The sequence below is a fragment of the Xenopus laevis genome, chromosome 6L (genome assembly GCF_017654675.1).
Source record: "Xenopus laevis strain J_2021 chromosome 6L, Xenopus_laevis_v10.1, whole genome shotgun sequence".
Classification (NCBI taxonomy): Eukaryota; Metazoa; Chordata; class Amphibia; order Anura; family Pipidae; genus Xenopus; species Xenopus laevis.
Genome location: NC_054381.1, coordinates 33,102,001 through 33,123,057, shown reverse-complemented (window position 1 = coordinate 33,123,057; position 21,057 = coordinate 33,102,001). Strand labels below are relative to the sequence as shown.

Genomic DNA, 21,057 nt, shown 5'->3' with positions numbered 1-21,057 from the left:
TACATGTAGCCAGTATTTTACCATCCTAGTCACCAGCTGAATCTTCCCCAGCCCTGTACAGAATTTCAGCTCTTTCTGGATAACAGGTTTCTGGATTATAGATCCCATACCCGCACGCCAACAAAATGCAATCTTGAAACACAAGAACGTTCTGTGCCGTCCAAAACATCACTATAAATGTCTGTTTTCTTACTCTCTCCTTTGAGCCTGAGGCAGCCCATTACTGTCCCAGTCCCTCCCACTCGCAGCCAACAAGAGCCCCGCCCCCATTCCCTGCTGCCCAAGTTCAGCTGCTCGGACTGAGTAAAGTGTCTCCAGGCTGATTGTGCGTCGGTGCAGTCAGTGCGCTGTAACCATGGGGAAACTGCTCAAAGTCACGCTCATTGGCATCCTGCTGGCCTTTATAGGGGAGAGGATCGTGCAGTTTTGGTAGGTTTTCTCTTTGGCACTTAACTTACAAACTGTATGGCAGCAGGTTCTTGCACTTCCCCTGCTGTATGTGATGCTCATAACTGCGCCCCTGCTATTTATTATCGCTAACCTTTGGAGTCAGGAACGTTGTGTTAGTAAAAAGATTGTGTTCTGGGTCAGGCAGGAGCTGTCCTCTGCAACTGCTTATTATGAACTGCAACTCACAGCCAAATCAGTTGTAGGGAACTGGCTTTATGAGTGTTGTAGTTCAGGATTACAGAGCAGTGACAGGTCAGGCATTAACTGTCTATAGGAAGAAGCATTGACTATGAGCAAATAAAGCAGCACCAGCAACATTCCCCAGGCAGGGTCCCTCTTACACCCTAGTGCAACTAGTTTTGTCTTTACTAGCCGGGGCTGCTGGGCATGGGAAGTATAACAATGGCTACTGAGGGCTGGGAGCTGGCAGTGTTATTTGTAATTAATGTGTAAATCTCATGGTGGAAAGGAATGTGAGGGAAAGATCAGTCCAGTACAGATGGTTGCCGGCCAAAAGGCAGTATATGGGCAAGATTCCCATTGTGGCTTAGCAAACAGTACTGGATCCCAGAAATGGAATAGAGGCGGGGGAAGCAGTTACACCAACAAACAGGATTTCCGTGTCCCATGGAATTTCGCCCCCCACTTAACAGATTAGAATGGAACGAAGTCCTCATGGGAATTATGCTTGGATCGACTTTGTACAGAGAACTGGGCCCTAGAAACAAGGCAATGTATTTATCATATCCATTTAAATGTAAAGTCCCAGTATAACTCTGTTTTATCATACACCGTTTTCTCTCGCTTTAGTGGAAACCTGTTATTTTTGCCAGCTGTCAGATTATATCATCTTCTTGGTATTTTCTCAGTGTGGGGGTCACAATAACTTGCTTGATATCTGATAAATCAGAGAGGAACAAAGATAGTTCTAGCTGTGCCTTTCTGAACTCCCCCCAAATTCCTTTTGGGCTGCTACTTGTCGTCCATGAAAATTCTTCCTTCTCAGTGTGGTCAAGGCTCACACCCACATTGTACACACATAAAAAAAGGCACCCATGGCTAGGAGCATATGTTAAAGCAAAGATGGCATAGCACAGTTGGCTTCACACTCTTGCTTGAATTTATTAATTCTGTTTTCAACACAAAAAAAATACTAGCACACCCTTTTCTTTCCAAACTAGCATAGGAATGGCTCTCCAACAAAAAAAATCACCAGCACACAAGGCAACTGCCAGCAGAGTGAAACCTTAACAAGTGCAACATTTTGGGGATAAAGGGGCTTGTCCACAAAACATTGCACTTGACACTAATCAAGGGATGTGTTCCTCTTTCAACTGCATGGGCCACCTGCTTGCATCTAGGTTCTCTGGCTGTATAGCTCTTCCAGTTTTTAATGCAAGATGCACTTGATTTTCTGTGAGTCTTTGTAGTTCAGTTCAGTAGCCAGAGGCTTTTTATGTTAAAACTGACTCCTCTAAACCAGCGGCCCCCAACCGCCGGGCCGCGGCGTGGACAGTCCTGAAGTGGTTATAGACACAAATATAGTTACCAGCTTGCACACCCTGGCTCTCCAAATCGTGTATTGCCCAGTGCCCGGCCGAGAGGGCTTCGGAAACCCACAAAATTCCAGAACGAATAATTCCACCGGCACACAGGTCTTTAGTTGCAAGCAGGGATAACCCTTGCTAAATTTTTATTACATTAAATTTTTATTCATGCTTGACAAAGGGGATCACCCCGAAACGTTGCATCACGCAAATAAAAATTTAGCAAGGGTTATCCCTGCTTGCAACTAAAGACCTGTGTGCCGGTGGAATTATTCGTTCAGTCCTGAAGTGGGCCGCCGATCAATTAACGTGGCACGCCGAAATGGACGCCGGCTTGCCCAAATTGGCCGCCAGCGTGCCGAATTGAAAGCCGACCCCCTCACCAACCCCTCCCGACTCCCCCCAGTCCTTGCAACAAAAATTTGGATCTTTGGTCCCCAGGCCAAAAAAAGTTGGGGAACCCTGCTCTAAACAAATGGCAGGATTGATTTCCAGAAAAAAGTTACTTTGTGCAGCTCAGTTTTTTTATCTTTAAAAAAAAGTGTTTTAGAAAACACTTTTGGGGTTATGTAATAAAAGGCACTAAGTTTGCCGAAGGGCAGTAGCCCATAACAACCAATCAGCAGGTAGAATTTACTGGACACCTGTTTAAATACAAGTATCCTATTGGTTGATGGGTCACAGCCATGCCCATCTCCTTTTCTGTTCTTGCTGGTGTGTTTTGGGACAAATTAGCAACTCTAGTTCTGGCATAAAGATAGAATTACAGTCTTTCCATGACCCACACAGTGCAGATCAATAGACTCTCACTATGGAAGGTGCTATTGTCATCTCATGACAGTCATTCTGATTTTTAATCAGATATTGTATACAGTTGAATGGTATTGGCTGAGACCAGCAGCTCAGCACTAGAATACAGCGCTGACTACATTATTGTTCTTTTGGGTGAGGGACAGGAGTAGGGATGTCGCGGACTGTTCGCCCGCGAACTAATTCGCGCGAACATCGGCCGTTTGCGAACGTCGCGCGACGTTGCCAATTTGGGTTCGCCTTAGCTGGCGCTTATTTTTGCCCTCTCACCCCAGACCAGCAGATACATGGCAGCCAATCAGGAAGCTCTCCCTCCTGGACCACCCCCACACCCCCTGGACCACTCCCCTTCCATATATAAACTGAAGCCCTGCAGCGTTTTTTCATTCTGCCTGTGTGTGCTTGGAAGAGCTAGTGTAGGGAGAGAGCTGTTTAGTGATTTGAGGGACAGTTGATAGTAACTTTGCTGGCTAGTAATCTACTTGATACTGCTCTGTATTGTAGGGACAGAACTCTGCAGGGATTTGAGGGACATTTTAGGTTAGGTAGCATTGCTGACTAGTAATCTACCTTCTACTGCAGTGCTCTGTATGTAGCTGCTGTGGGCACTGCTTCTGATCTCATCTGCTGACTGCTGCCTGTAACCCAATAGTCCTTGTAAGGACTGCTTTTATTTTCTTTTTTGTTTTTTTACTTTGCTACTATAAGAGCCCAGTGCTATTAGTCTAGCTGTGTTGGGGAGTGGGACTGGTGTGCTGCTCCTCCTAGTAGTTCACCACTACCAGCACCAACCAGAGTCAAAATTGTTACAAAGTATCTTATTTGCACCTGTTAGCTGTTCTGAGCTCTCTGCCAAAAGCCAATTAAGTTAGAAACTGTTTTTTTTCTGGCTGTTCAGTGCAGAGAAAAGAGGGACTTTCCAGTACAAAAGAGGGACAGGGGGTTGAGTGGTCAAAAGAGGGACAGTTGGGAGGTATGCAAGTGCCACCTAGCTGTGTGAGCTTTTTCACATTCTGTCTAAATAACAATAATAATTCCGTGTCCGTAAACATCACCTGAGTGATGTTTTTACAGCAGCAATAATATATTCCGTATCCACTACTGTATACGTTGCCCTTGCAGGCATTGTTTGCCCAGTCTTTAACCAAGTGCCACCTAGCTGTGTGAGCTTTTTCACATTCCGTGTCCAGAAACATCACCTGAGTGACGTAGTGTGATTTCTGCCCTTTACAGCACAAAACGCAGCGCTGTGTCAACAATGTATTTTTCAGATACATTTTTGCCCTTGATCCCCCTCTGGCATGCCACTGTCCAGGCCGTTGCACCCTTTAAACAACTTTAAAATCATTTTTCTGGCCAGAAATGTCTTTTCTAGCTTTTAAAATTCGCCTTCCCATTGAAGTCTATGGGGTTCGCGACGTTCGCGAACCATTCGCATTTTTGGACGCATGTTCGCGAATATGTTCGCGAACATTTTTTCCGCCGTTCGCTACATCCCTAGACAGGAGGCACATAGCTAAGAGACTGGAATATAAATAAAACATAGCTAAGAGATTGGAATATAAATAAAACATAGCTAAAAGACTGGAATATAAATAGGGGAGGGTCTGTATAGAAAGATAAGTAATAAAAAGTAGCAATATCAATAAACTGTAGCCTTACAGAGCAATTGTATTTAGATGGGGGTCAAGCTGAAAAAGTCAGAAGAAAGCAAATTATTAAAAAACGATTACAAATGAAATGAAGATCAATTTGAAAGTTGTTTAGAATGGGTCATTCTGTAACATACGTGAACCACTACCCCTTTAATGGAATGAAGGCCATCTTATTTATTTGCTGTTAACGGAAAGAATTCCATATTATGAATATATTATTAAAGGAATGAAGGTCATATTCGCAGGACTTTCCTACCTATGCACAGGAAGAACGTAGAACCCATCCAGAAGCATCATACTTGTAAATCAATACTACTTTACTATGATTTATATTGTTGTGGAAGAAACTTTTTTTTGGTTGACAGTTACTCCTGTTACATTGTATTGCTCAAAGAAAATATTAAGCAACTAACCGGGGAGAACTCCATTATTTGTTCACATTCTATGCTAAATGCTAGTGTTGTCTAATATTGGGCCTGGTGATCTTAAACTTGAGCATTCCCGCTGGATACTTTGCTCGGGGATGTACATGTTAATCTTGGTCATTTGATATTATAAAACCTCTATTAAACTAGTTTCTTCCTCATCATAAACATTCTTAGCACCCAGCCCTATTCTCCTGTTCCCGGGGCAGATTACCTTGCAGGTGTCTGCTTTTTCTATGTTCTATTTACTTGGTAAACAAGAAGAGAAATGGCAGAATTGAAGCCAATATTTAATTTGAAGCATAAAGACTCCATCCAACTTCATCTGATCCGACAAGCTGTTGGGCATCCGATTTCATAGCTTGGTATAAAGCAGTGACCCTATTAATTTGGGGTAAACCAGTTGTTCCTAAAGTGGACAACAGACTGTTAAATGATAGATATAATTGAAATGCGGGTATTAGGATTCTTCGTATAGCTCCTAACCTTAAATAAACAATTTTTGGGGCACTTTGCCATATTCCACACATGAACTGTGCAAAAGGGAACACTGCGCTCTGCACTAACCAGAACTGTTGCCAAGTCGACAGAATTGTTTTGTGTAGTGAACAGAACTTGACCCAAAAATTAACATATTTAATGATCATATGATTCTAAGCAGCTTTTGATATACATTCACTGAACATTTTCAACTGGATTAACATTATTATTTCATCTGAAAGCCGTATTTGTATATCCCTTTTTAGTTTTTTCTGATTGGCCTTTTGAAACAGTGTAGTAGATGCCAGTTCTCCTCCAGGCTTCTTGATAAACTATCTCCTGCTGGCTTCAGGAGTCCGAGGGATGCTGCTTTACAAATAATTTTAAATCCACTGACATTTTTAATTTTTGTTTATTGGAAAGTTGCTTAGTATTTAATTTTCTTTCTCTATTAATGCCAAAAACTGTTTTGGATGGGGTTAACTTTTTAGGGCAGCTAAATCCCAACATCATTTTCATATAGGGCTACCACATGGTTAGCAGTCCTGCTTTAAATTAGCAATTCCCTTGTTCTGTTCAAACGTAACCTTTAAAATGGTATTCTTTGACTTATGCTCTGTGGCTGCATCAGGATGCAAGTCTCTTCTTTTTTTTTTTTTTTCTCTAGATTGTCTGTCTTAGCATCCCTAATTAGTGGTACACTGTAAAATCCCTGCCTGCTCCGCCTAAACCCAGAGAAAGTACTTCAGGGACATGATGTAGGGTCTGTGTTATTAATACATTGCTGCTATCTTGCTTATATATTTTTTTCAGCCATCGAGCAAACGCCTTTAGAAAAGTAGATCCAGTAGATCTTCTTCCAAATTGCCAGCTTTTAAAAGGAATTGGTATGTATCTAAAACAGTTTTTTTTGTAATTTTTCACAGAAAATAGTAATAAAAATAGTATAATTTAGAAATGTGTTGTATACAATAATGAGTTGGGGGGGGATATGTTAAATACCACTGTGTAATCAATGGTCAACCATCCAAACTTAAACTCAACTTAAATTTGTGGAAGGATATATTCATATAATAATTTATGAAAGTTATAATGTAGAGAAATTTTGGCACCTCATACCCACTTCATGTGTTTGCATTTTCTGGAGATTTGCTTTATATTCCAAGGGACAGTTAGATCTCGTTCATGACTTTGCATACAGGGTGGATCACCAACTTGTGTGGCATAGGCCTAAAAGTAACGTCACATATGGGTTTTATACATTTTTTGAGATGTGTTTTTTTTTGTATTTATTGAGATTATGGCCTCTGTGCAAGTGTCGACTATTAAAGGGCATGTAAAGGCAAAAAAATGAAATCCAATTTTTACTTTCTTTAATGAAAAAGAAACCTATCTCCAATATACTTTAATTTAAAAAATGTGTACCGTTTTTATAAGAAACCTGACTGTATGCAGTGAAATTCTCCCTTCATTTACTGCTGTGGATAGGAATTGTCAGACGGTCCCTAACTGCTGAGCAGGGAAACAATCATACTTATGAACAGCAGGGGGAGCCCCAGCCTTACTTCCCAGCCATGCAGAACTCAAGCAGCTTTGTTTATGATGATCCCTAAGCAGCCCAGACCACACTGAGCATGTGCACAGTCTTAGTCTTGCAAAGATGTTTAACAAAGTTACAAGATGGTGACCCCCTGTAGCCAACTTTGAAAGCATAAATTATTTGTTTGGTTAGGCTTGTGGTGCAGTAAGTTCATGTTTATATTTAGCATACAAAATACAGCATTTCTAGCCTTAGTCTAGTTTAGACTTTACATGGCCTTTAAAAAGAGACAAGTGCGTTTTCAGTACAATATATTTAATGCCAAGAGATTTTAAAATCTTATGATGCATTTAAAACATATAAGGGCAGTGGCCGACAGGGAGATTTGTCGGCCATGATTATTTATATGAGGCTGTGAGCAACGAATCTCCCAAAAATGTCTCCATTGGAAATAACTGAAATTGCTGGCTGTAAAACCAACATGTCGCACGCTGCCGGCCACTGCTGTAATGTAATAGCAGGATCAGTATTTGCTCCAGTTCTGGTAACCTTAGCAACAGCTTGCATTTACTGCTCTGCTGTTTAAAAGTACACTCTTGATTCGCTACTGTGTGTCTTGCTTCATTTATTATAGTACAGTTTTTTGCTCAGTCTTGACAGGCCATACATGATGGGCACGATATACCCTTTAAAGGGCTGCACACAATATGGGCCCCACTGCTCTGCTCAATCGGGCAACAGCCCTACTGTTGGGAACAGGAGGTGCTGTGGCTCCTCTTTACTTCCTCATCTGTCCGTGCACCATACACTGATATGGTGCATCGTCACATTAGGTTTTCAAACATGCCATAAATTAGCGGTGCACAAGAGATTTAAAAGAACAAAAGGTTGTAGACTTCTGTTACAAGGAGACACGACAATCAGGTGCTGCAAATACTCCTAACAAAGGAGACAAAACATTGCACAACTCCATATCTTGTACATGAATAGACATGTGATTGCTGCAGACTGTTCAGAAGTATACAATGAACTACAGCTTTGTTACTCCATTCAGAATCTGACCTTCAATATCATTGCATCAATATTTACCCATTAGATATGCAATCATTCTGTAACCTGTTGCAGTTTATTGGCAAAGCATTTTATTAAAGGGAAATTATACCCCCCTGAACAATGTAGATCTCTATAAAAAAGAATTGAAAAAAAACAACTCCTACATAAAACCCTGCTTCATGTGAATAAACCATCTTCATAATAATATACTTTTTTAGTAGTATGTGCCATTGGGTAATCCTAAATAGAATTGCCATTTTAAAAAAAAAAATAAGGGCCGATTGTATGATTCACAGTGCACACAGACAAACCAAACATGTTAGGTCACATGAGCCAATTAATAGACAGAGTTCTGTCTTTTGCTCCCACATTTCTTTCTGTTACGGTGGTCATACACTATTAGATCTGCTCGTTTGGAGAGGTCGCCAGACGAGCAGATCTTAACCCAATATGCCCACTAACGGCTGGGCGATATCGGGTGAATCCGAACAGGGCCGAATGATCGGATTACAATGCTACGAATGGGCACCGACAGGTCGCAGGACCACATCTACTAGCCGATACGGTCCTAGATCGTTGCAAAAAATCAAACTTGACAAATCGATATCTGGCTGATTTTTTTCTTTGGCCTAATATTGATCGGGTGGACCCGTCGGGAACCCCCGCACAGGGGCAGATAACCTGTTATCAATCTAAAGCAGGGCTGTCCACCCCCCCTTCTGTGCCCCCCCCACATGCTGTGTCTGTTTACCATGTGTAAGATTTAAAAGGGTATCACTACAGAGATTAACTGACCCCTGCATTGTTTAAACCTCAAATTCAGACTAATCCCCTGTATTGTTCACACCTGTGATCCTCCTGTATTGTTCACACTTGTGACACCTCAATTGTTTATATCCTAAAGGCCTGGACTGTTGAGACCCAGACTGAAACTGCCCACATTGTTCACCTGTTCACATCTTATTCAAAAGGTTAATGAGGCACCAGCTTGCCCAGTGCTGCTTGGGTGTGCCATTCTCTGCACACCCAGCCCAGTGCTGCTTGTGTGTGCCATTCTCTGCTTGCCCTATGCTACCTGTGGAATGTAAGCCTGTTAGGGGTTTGTTAGCATTTGGAAATTGTTGGGGGGGTGGTTGTATTATCATAGGGGGGAATGAAGCATATGGATTTGAGGTTATGTTTTAACATGACTTCAATTTTTCACATATGAGTGATTTCCCTGGAGTGAACACCAACCATTTGGTTTTTTGGTGTGCTACCACCGTTAATGTGGATATGATCTTCAAAGTTCTTGTGGATATGGTTTAAAAGGGGGAGTGGCCAACACTGACTTATATTATCAGCCCTCCACCACATAGGCCAGTAAAATTTTGGCCCTCAGTACCACAGAAGTTGGACAGCACTGGTCTTAAGGACCAATATCGCCAGCTTTAATCTGCCTGTGTATGGCCACCTTTAGAGTTGTATTATATCCAGTCTGGTGATCTCTGTGGCAGCACACAGACCATCACGAAATGGTGGTTCAAGGCAAGGGATATAAAAGTGCAATATTTACTTAAATATATATACCAGTTTGGTAAGATTCTTTAATACTTAATTTGATATAAACTATCTGTTGCTCAAGTATTCATTTTGGGGGTATAGTTTTCCTTTTAAGGGTAGAACTACAAGATTGTTTTTACGTGCGATAGTATCCGTTCTGACGCGCTGAGATAAATCGCAGGAGGCACGTCGGATGCGCAGAATCTTGGGTAAGTTATAGAAATGTCGGACGTTGTCGCTTCATTGTTGTGTCGGATGCCACAGACATTTCTATTACTTATCTTAGATTAGGCGCTTCCGACGTGACACCTGCGATTCAGCTCCGCGTGTTGTAACGGATGTTATCGCAGGTAAAAGCACTCGTGTAGTTCTTCCCTTAGTGTGTGCGCTAGTGATTTTTCAAACTGACTTGGCTAGTGGCGGCATGAATGTAGTATATATCTGCTGTTGTGCCTCACAGACTGAGGAACTCGTGTCACTTCTTAGGGAACTACAGCATGTAAATAAAGGAAATGGAGATGATCACTTCCTGTGTGAGGATCACTGCGAGGAACCCAGAGGCCAAGAATTATCAAGTGAAATTCTTTAAGGCCTTCGAGAAGGAACTGTGTTGTAGAAAGGCCTTTATGAATTTCACTCTACTGGGGTCTCTGTTAAAGGCTTTCCAATCCTGTCTCTTTATTTTGCAAACTAAAGTCTAAAATACCTGAGATCCACTAGGTCGGTCACAAATATGAAATATTCTACTGAAGCACTTACAAATATACATTTGTGACAGCAGAAATGCCCTTATTATATTATTTTCTATAGGAGGGTCCTTGTGCATCTGACATGAGGTTGGTGGGGTGCTGGGAATGGAAGTTCAAGAACAGGTGCAGGGCTGCAAGCTAGAAATCCTTTATAAAAGCTATACAAAACTACTAAGTGTGGTCTGTGTATCAGTCAATTTGTACTTCCGCCAAGACTTTTTATGGCCAAGTAAACACCCTTTTATTCTGAAATTAAACGTTTTATACATCAACTTTAAAGTTACATTTTCTTTTATTTTTTGCAGAATTTGGATCTGAAGATATTGAAATCCTTCCAAATGGGCTGGCATTTATTAGCTCTGTAAGTGCATGCTGAGACATTCCTATATTCAGGTTATGCTGCTTTTTCAGTTAATAAAGAACCATTGGTTTGTTAAAGCTTTTGAAAGAACATCCAGTGAACATTCCATACATGTATCCATGTGTATGGAATAATGTTGGCATTGTGTAGGCTTGTGGCCAAGCAAGGCCCGGCCGGCTAGACTGTGGATATGTTCTATGTGCATGTAATTCTTGTAGTGGGATACTTGTGCATAGGAAAAGCTATTGTACTCAAACTAATGGCTGTAACTGCATGGTCCTCTGCTGGGTAAAGCAACATTCAGAAAGCACATAAAACACATAAAACAGGTTAGTGTTCAAATTCACAAATATGCACTTGCATTTTCAGAAAATGTATATAAACGCAGTGCATGCATATGCCACAAAGGATTTGCGATTCGGCTGAATCCTAAAATTGGTGCACCCTTAATTTTTAGCACAGGCCTTATTTTATTGGTTTATGTTGAATAAAAGTATTTATAAAGAGACTAGTTTTACCTGTTTACAGTGAATCATAAAAATGAGTACCAATTGCAATTTGTCTCGGAATATTACTCTACAACCCCTTGAACTATAGAGGATCTCTGGTGTTGAGGGATCTTTTTGTCATGTCGGTGTGTATCAAATTTTTACTTCTTACTTTTGAATACATCCTTTTAGGGTTTGAAATATCCTGGCGTCATGAACTTTCAGCCTGACAAACCAGGAGAAATCTTTCTGTTGGATCTGAATGATGAAAAGCTACGGCCGGTCCCTTTGCGTCTCAGTAGAGGATTTGACTTTTCTACGTTTAACCCTCATGGAATGAGCACCTACATAGATCCAAAAGGCAAGTGCCATCTGGGCCTCCATCGCAGATTTTGTTGAGTGCTAGTTACACCAATGTGAAGAATAGAAGGCAATTTAAGAATTGCATTTAGGAATGTTTGTCTTTTTACCAAATAAGTGGTATCTAGCTGTGTGTGGGCTGTTATATCTTTTTCTTTGAGTTGCAGCAGTTTATATGAACAGAAGGAGCAGGAGTGGACAGGAGTATTTAAGCAAAATACAGAAATTAAAATCTAGTTGACTATTACAGAGTGTATTGTGTGTATGATATTGGTTTGTGTGATAGTGGCTACTTAGCCCTGACTATCAATTTTGACTGTGTGACACTTTTTTGTTTTATATTTGGTTCCGAATTACGGAAAGGCAGTCTCCCATAGACTCCATTATAATCAAATAATACAAATTTTTAAAACTATTTCCTTTTTCTCTGTAATAATAAAAGTACTTGATCCCAGCTAAGATATAATTAATCCTTATTAGAAGCAAAACCAGCCTATTTTCTAGTAGACTTAATGTATGAAGTTCTAAATTATGGAACGACCCGTTATCCGGAAAGCCCCAGGTCCCGAGCATTTTGGATAATCCCATACCTGTAGTGTTTCTCCTTCTCGTCTTACTTGCATCTTTAAAACCCAAACACTCTTGTCAGACCTTTTACACTAGAACGTGCATTTCCATTGCCCCAGTATTCTAGTCCTGTGATTTACACCACTCCAGCCTATCAAATCTAAAGTTCATATAAATAGTGCTCACGTTGCTTTCAGAACCAGTTTGGAATTGGGTCCGTTTCTGTTCCAACTTAAGATATGACTTTTGTGGCATCTGGACGTTTTTGGCCAAATAGTGTTTCCAGTTACTTTTAACCTAATGCTGTAAAACTAGAGTTAACAACATGGTCTTTTTTTTTAAGATTTATAACTGGTAGAAGTGGAGCTCCTCACTTCATAATATGGAAGATACCCATAATAGACAAATGCTTCACAGTGCTGCAAGTTATTGTAGAATTAATACAAGATCACAATTAATGATTGTAATATGTCTTTACTGTTTTTTGTTTTTTTTTGTAGATGACACTGTTTATCTTTTTGTGGTGAATCACCCTCTCTATAAAACCACTATTGAGCTGTTTAAATTTGAAGAAGAGGAAAATGTTCTTTTGCACTTGAAAACAATTAAACATGACTTACTGTGGAGGTAAAGAAAGACCAATGTTGTGACTAAGCAGTGTTTACTCATTGTCAAACCATAGCACAAGGCAACTACATCAACTCGTCTTCTAACAGTATGAAGAAGCTGCTCTATAGCTTGAAGATTAAGACTGATTAATTTAATAAGTTTCAAAACTAGAAGATATTAAAATACTGTAGCTGCTTCTGCAAATAAGAGGAAAGAATCACATAACAGGCGGATTTACTAAGACTATTCTAGGCTTTTTAGTGTCATTTGGTCAGAATGTGTTTGAGTGATTTTAGCAGTCATTCTGTTAAAGGGGTGGTTCACCTTTAAGTTAACTTTAATATGTTCTAGAATGGCCTATTCTAAGCAACATTTCAATTGGTCTTCATTTTTTTTATAGTTTAATTATATGACTTCTTCTGAATCTTTCCAAGCTTTCAAATGGGGGTCACTGACCCCATCTAAAAACGTCATTGCTACTTTTTATTATTCGCCTTTCTATTCAGGCCTCTCCTATTCACATTCCAGCATCACCTTCGAATTAATGCATGGTTGCTAGGGTAATTTGGATCCTCACAACCAGATTGCTGAAATTGCAAACTGGAGAGCTGCTGAATAAAAAAACGAAATAAATCAAAAACGACAAATAATATAAAATGAAAACCAATTGCAAATTGTCTCAGAATATCACTCTCTACATCATAACTTAAAGGTGAACAACCCCTTTAAGTGGAATGTTAGAGCATTGATTATCTCTTAACACCCCTCTTGATTGTTAATCCTTGATGCAAACTGGATAAATCCGATTTGGTGATCAGTAAAGATTAGTGATGAGAGTTGTTTCCGCAAAAATAATGCCCATAGATTATAATGGGTGAAACATTTTGTTGTGCGTCAATTTGTCTCATCAAAAAACTCTTGCAATTTGTTCAAACTTTGGTTTTTTTGCCGCCAATAAACTTCGGTGCTTTTTGGCGAATTTTTAGCAAAACGGGTCAGATTCATCCATCACTAGTTAAGTTATTACTGAGCAGTAACCTTCAGTAATGCTCTGTAAAAATGGCTAAACATTAGTGTCTGCTATAGTCTTGATAGTAGTCATTCTGATTTCCCTGTTACTGAAATCATCACCCTGTTTCACTGTAACACAGAGGGAATAAAGAGCTGGCACAACTTCTATTGGGGACAAAATATCTATTACTGTCAGACTCCTGTCACTCAGCATTGCGTAAATTGATCTGACCTCCCCTGTTCTCTCAGTTCCTCTGTACTTCACTCGCTGTCATCTTAATCACTTAACCAGAGACTGGAGCAGGTATAAGACAAGTTAGGCAGCACTGTTTGGAGCACCTCACTAGGATCTACATACAGACCCAAGCTACAGTAAAGGCTGTCTCTGTGTTACACTGAACTAGAGAAGTAATTTTAGTAAAGAAAATGAAGGTATCCCTTTGCTACAGGAGTTTTGTTCTTGATCTGGCCTACCCAGCTAATGGCTTTAGCATCTTTGTACAACCCTGTTTCAAAGCAGAATGCCAATATTCGCAAATTGTTTAAACCCTTTATTTGACTGAAAATAGTACGACAACACATAGAATGTTAAGAAATATATGCTAATTTTGAATTTGATGCCAGCAACATGTTCTAAAAAATTGTGGCACATCTATAAAGACTGGAGTGACTGGATGCTTTAACATAATAGCTAGAACACTACTTCCTGCTTTTTAGCTCTCTAACTCTTAGTCAGCAACTTTGAGGGGAGCCACATGGGACATAACTGTTCAGTGAGTTTCCAATTGATCCTCCTCATTCAGCTCAGATTCAAAAACAAAGGTTATGGTCCATGTGCCCCCCCCCTCAAGTCACTGATTGGTTACTGCCTGGTAACCAATCAGTGGAAAGCAAGAGAGCTGCAAAGCAGGAAGTAGTGTTCTGGCTATTATGTTACACATCCAGTCACTCCAGCCTTTATACATTACATTTTATTTCCTCTTTAGCCCAGAGGAAGTGGTGTCCATAATTTCCAAACAGAATCCGTTCTTTCTCTGTAATAATAAAACAATACCTTGTACTTGATCCCGAATAAAACATAATTAATCCTTAATTGAAGCAAAACCAGCCTATTGGGTTTATTTAATGTTTAAATGATTTTATAGTAGACTTAAGGTATGGAGATCCAAATTACAGAAAGATCCCTTATCCGGAAAACCCCAGGTCCCGAGCATTCTGGATAGCAGGTCCCATATCTGTATTTGCAATTAAATATAGTGTTTTTTATTTACATAATAAATGCATCAACTTTTTTAGCAAATGGGTTGCAGAAATCCCATACATCTTTCAACATTGAAAGTTTTTAGCATAAAGTCATCCTCCAAAATTATTTTTATGATACCTGGCAAGGCACAAATATGTATATATGATCCTATTGATAATAAGTATGTCACAAGGCACTGTTATAGTACTCTCATCCTGGCAGGTATTTGGGCCCATGTACCATACATATGAGTGGTTTCTATTAACAGGATTAATGAGCTTCAGTTCTACAGCTGTTCATCATGTTCTGTTGATGTGATTTTATTTTTTTTTTGAGAAAAAGCAAAATATACTTTTTTTTTTTTTTTTTTTTTTTTTTTTTTTTGTGTTACCCCTATGAATACCAGAGAGTAGTATGTAAACAAAATGTAAAAATTGTACAAGATGGAGCATCAAGATGTTTTTTTTCCCTTAAGGGTAGGGCTACACGGACGTTTTTCGGCGCGATCAGACTTGCTGCAACAAATCTCATGTGACAGAAATTAGGTAAGAGGTAGAAATGTCGGATGAAGTTGCAGCGTTGATCTGACGTGACTGTCAGATGCAGTCGGATTTCCGTCGCATGCGTTTTGTCGGATCGCGCCGAAAACATCCGTGTAGTCGAAGCCTTAGTGTATTAAGCAATGCATGTTTGGTGCTTTAAATGTTGTTCTTAACTCATAACATAACTTGTCATAAGCATACTGACTCATACCAACCTTCTTGCAGCGCAAACGATATTGTTGCTGTTGGACCAGAAAGCTTTTACACCACCAACGATTTATACTTCACAGACTTCACCATGAGACAGCTGGAGATATTTTTGGGCATTGCTTGGTCAAACGTCATCTATTACAGTCCAACTGAGGTGAAACAGGTTTCGTCTGGATATTATTACGCCAATGGAATAGCAATGTCAACAGATAACAAGTACTTAGTGACTTTCTCACTTTTCTTTCAATGGTCTATTAAATGTTTTATTCAGATGTCCCTGAACCCAGACTTCATTTGACAGATATCCTAGTGCTTTTATAATCCTGTAGCCTGGCTTCTCTACTGTAACTACTAGAAAGAAGTGTTGGCAAGAGATTAAATGCTGTTTGTTTATTATACAATAATTATCTTTTTTATATAACCTGGAGCTGGGTTAGGGGATCTGGTTTGTATCTCAGTGGCAGCTTTAAGGAGCAGTTCACCCCTTGTTCAACATAAATGCAAAGATTAGAGCTTGTGCTGGACATACATTTTGCCTATTGATTTACAAAAAAAAATCTGTGTTTTTGTTATTTCTTGAACTAAATGGAGAATTCAAGCAACTCCATGTTTGGGCCTCACAAGGTAGATAATTATATTCGCAGAGCTCCGATAAAGTGAAGTCCATGATGCAGGGGATTATTTGTGCTTTGGTAATCTAATTATCTACCCCTTAAAGTGAAAACATGGAGTAGTTTTAATTTCCTCATTTAGCTTAAAAAATAACTAAATGTTCAGCTAAGCCTGAATTTGTTGAAAAGGGGACTGCACTGTCACTCTGTTTAACTGACTTTTTCTTCTGCTGTGTCAGCATGCTACACCTAAAAGGGTTGCTTGTTTGCAGATGTAGTTATAGTTATAGCTAGTTATAGTCAGTCAGACTTTAGGACATATTTTGGCTCAATGATGCACAGTCCAGAGGGATTTAATTTTGCTAAGCAGATCAGATAGACCTGGGTCTGGGGAGGAGAGGATTATAACAATAATGTGCTGGAAAATGAAAAAATACTTCTTAATAGCATTATTCACTATTCCGTAATTCTAACATGCTTCCCTAAACACTTTTTTTCCCTCTTTATAATGGTGCAAAATGTAAAAGGAAAAGGAGTAAAATGCAGTTTTTGCCCTCAATGCACCTTCTCACCCATGAGTTGTAGTTACTACTGACTGGTGCTGCTCTTTATACTGCTGGAGTAGAGCTCAAGGAGCTAGTCCTGTGTCTGTGCTGCTTGTGCCTTCTTTGCTTAGGGTAGACCGGTTGTAACAGCTGGAGTCCATTACATGCTCCAAGAGGGCACAACATGCACAGGCACAATTGTTGAGCCTTGGCTCCATCGCCTTGTTAGTGCAGCAATAATAAAATAAATCAGTGATGCTTGTGTCAAAATGATCACCAATGCAATGTGTGTCCCATAATTTCATTAAGTCCCACTTGTATATTCAGGCAGCTATGGGTTGCCCAGAAAGTTTTAAAATACCCCAGTGCCATAGTGTCCTGTTCACTTTCAACTTTGTGTTGTTTCTCTGTAATAATGAAACAGTAGCTTGTACTTGATGGTAACAAAGCTGCATAAATCCATATTGGTGGCAAAACATTCCTATTGGGTTTATTTCATGTTAAATTGTTTAGTAGACTTAAACACCGGGTGCTAAGCTCTCAGGGTGCCAGATACCTGTATTACAGCATTGCAATTAATCTCATGTAGTGATCATGTATATTTTTGACTTTAGGTATATCTATGTTGCTGATATCATGGGCCACACAATTGACCTCCTGGAAAAACAAGCAGATTGGTCACTAACTCCAGTAAAGGTGAGGGATGTTCTACACCTCTGTGCAGCAACGGTGAAATATTTCATTGCTCCTAGGTACCTAGTATTTGTTGAAACAGACCCCCAACTTGCCATGCATGCCCAGGTGGTCAGGCATTATGTTGTACTTTGGCAAAACTGCCTTATCAAATGTGGGCATGTATGTCTAGCTTAAAGGGCACTTTTTTTCCCCCACTGGAGGTGTGGACAAATAGAGCTTGTACTCCAGCTGGAAAAAATATATATATTTTTAAAAATTGCCCCCTGAGAGTGGTACACTGCCCACTCTAGGAGGGCACTCCCAGTGCAGGTGGCCATTTTTAGGGACGTGCATGCACATAATTAGTGCTTATCCCAGTGTGCTCATATGCACATGTATGTGACTTCACACAGATACATGTAACAAACTAAAGTTCTTGCGCTATTCTCAGTGCCACAACATGCCCACCTGCACCAGAAGCTTCCTCACGGTTTGGGTGGGCTTGCTGTTGTCTGCGGGGAACATTTTAAAAGAAATGAAATAACTATTGTTTCCCTATTGTTTCAGGCTCTATTAGCCTGCACCTCCAGTGGGGGAAACAATATTTGTTTTTGTTGAGTTAAAGGAGCCCTTTGGATATCCATCACTTAGGATTGTTTAATTTCTAGGAAATGCCTTTACCATAAACAATCCAGACCTAGTACATTGTTGTGTCATAAATAAATGGTCCATACGTTTTCACACAGTGGAACTGCTTCCCATAGGTACAGTTATAGAGTCCACTTGTATCATGATGGTGTGCCGTACTAATATATGTTAAATGGTTTAATAACACTCCCAACTAGGTCCTGAAATTAGATACGCTTCTGGACAACCTGTTTGTAGACCCAAATACAGGAGATCTTTGGACTGGAGCCCACCCAAATGGATGGAAGTTGTTTTCTTATAATTCTGACGATCTTCCTGGATCTGAGGTAAGTAGATAAACACCAATGTGCTAATGATGCTAATAATGGGCCATTATAGAGTACATACTACTGTGTATATAATAAAAAATAATTGTAATGTTGACCCATATTTATAAATAAACAGGGTTATGTAATAAAAGGTAGCAGGTGCTCAGGAGCAGTAACTAATAGCTACAAATAAGCAGGTAGCGGATATGTCACTAATAGAATGTTACTCCCTTTCCCGTAGTCAAAGGTTACTTGTACAATGTGAGGTCATCACAGTGACATTATGTAGATCAAATGCACCCACTGAGTCCATGGCAGCTAAATTAATCTTTTTGGATTATTTGTAAAGGTAGCCATACACGGGCCGATAAAAGCTGCCAACAGACCGAGTCGGCTGCTTATTGGCCCGTGTATGGGGCCCCTCACGGACCGCATCTGTTCATTGATCCGACCGGCCATTTATCGATCGTTATGATGTGATCGTTGGGCCCTGATATCGCCCAAATCAAGGTGGGCATATCGGGCAGAGATCCGCTCATTTGGCGGCATCCCCAAACGAGATGATCTCTCTGTGTATGTCCAATTTATGTCCGACTGTGAGTGTTGGGAGCAGGGTTGTGACTAGATCAATTGGCTGGTAACATTCCACACACAACTTTGTGGCATTGTGGAAATTTGATGTATGAAGCAATTTCCATACTAGGCTGGTATTTTGTTTTCTTCGAAAAACAGATGCGAGAATTTTGCAGTGCCCGGCTAACTTCCATCTGTATGAATGAAGTTGCTGTATGATATCATCACTTTTTTTTACAAAGCATGATTTGTATTCTCCCCTATCCAGAGTAATGATTTAGACTGCTGGCAAACAGCAGAATGAAAATGGAAACCCAATACTCTGGCACGTTTCAGTGTGTTCTAGCCTTTATATACTTGTTAAGTATAAGTCTATGTGTACAGTTCACCAACAGGACCAGATGCTCCCGATCAGTGCCAGGAAGAAGAATGTGGCCACCAACCCCACTGCATTATGGGGACAATTACAATTATTGGCTATAAGCTTTTTTTGTTAAATGTATGTTATAACAGTGATACAGTAACCTTTAAATATGGAAGCCGCCTTTTCCATGGAATAGGCTGATAATCTGACATTATTATGATGTGATACAGCTCTGATTTAATTTCAGTGCTTCTGTGTTGCAGGTTATCCGTGTGCAGAACATTCATTCGGATAATCCTATAGTGACCCAAGTCTATGTCAACAATGGTTCTGTGATCCAGGCCTCATCCTCTGCTGCTGTCTACGAGGGGAAACTACTGATCGGCACAGTCTTCCACAAAGCTTTGTGCTGTGAGCTCAGTTAGTTGCGCCCAGGCTCCTGATTCTTGCCGACTGGAGGAGCAGCAGTGCAAGCAACTAAATAATCCAGTGGATTGTTATCTGTGAAAATACCTTGATTCGACTTGTGTAAAGTTTGTAACAAGGCAGAATAACCGCTGTACAAGACTTCCTATCGGATGCATTACCTGGGAAATTTAAATAATGTGGGTTAAGGTTGATAAATGAAACAGACTTTAGAACTTTAATATTTTGTACATCATCCAAATCCGTATGCAAAAGCAAATAAAACTGTTTTTATTACTTGATCCTTAATAACAAATGATGAGCCTGTTGTGTTCTGTACATCTGTCTCTGCACAGCAACTTTGTACTGATTCACAAACCTCTACCTGCATCATTCATAAAATGACCTATTATTTATTGTATTTCCCACATTTATTACGTTCTGTTCCAAATGTAGCTAAAATAAATGAGGGCAGATTATAATATTGGTAAAAGTGAGGACACTATATACATGGATCCAGTAGGACAGATCAGGGGAAACCCAGCAGACCTCATGGGCATGAACCCCTGAAAGTGTAAAACTTAGACATGCAAAGCCCAATGGGTCTGCCATGTGAATTTATCTGTATTTGTCCTCCTATAGCTTGTGAACTCCATGGCAGAGTTAAGAGAAACAAATGATAACGGTAATTTCATGTATGTATTGTGCATTAAGCCTGCCGTTATTCTAGTGGGCTTGGAGCCATCGGTGCTGTTGTACAAGAATGAATGGAGACAAACCAGCAAAAATTAGGGAAAAAAAATACACCGGATGTGAATTTAGAGAATTTTTATTGCATTAATTTTCTGATAATACTTATTGGCAAGAAGTTTATTTACAGTAACAAATGGCATTGGGTATCTGATATCAGGCATATGTAGAGAAGTTAATTCACCGCACGTGGCTGGGCATCAAATGCTAAGTAGCACAAGAGGTGTTGGGAATGGAGTCATGCCATAATAAATAACATCACCATAACAAAATAAACTCATCTGAATATGGAACGTATCCATTTCTAAGCACTGTGATAAGCCTAAAATACTAGGAATGCACCGAATCCACTATTTTGGATTCGGCGGAATCCGTCGCTAAAGATTCGGCCGAATTCCAATCCGAATCTACATATGCAAATTAGGGGTGGGAAGGGGAAAACATTTTTTGCTTCCTTGTTTTTTGGCAAAAAGTCACACAATTTACCTCCCCTCCCCTAATTTGCATATGCAAATTCGGATTTGTTTCGGCCAGGT

General features: G+C 40.0%; 1 protein-coding gene across 1 annotated transcript; it reads left to right on the top strand.

Annotated features, from left to right (window-relative positions):
* The first annotated feature begins 325 nt into the window (after positions 1-325).
* On the top strand, positions 326-20,080 carry pon2.L (paraoxonase 2 L homeolog). The gene is given in 9 exon segments (NM_001087180.1): positions 326-429; positions 6,181-6,254; positions 10,557-10,612; positions 11,293-11,461; positions 12,528-12,654; positions 15,658-15,858; positions 17,413-17,494; positions 18,319-18,447; positions 19,630-20,080. Coding segments are annotated over 9 exon segments (1,074 nt in total). The 5' UTR covers positions 326-355; the 3' UTR covers positions 19,792-20,080.
* The last annotated feature ends 977 nt before the right edge of the window (positions 20,081-21,057 follow it).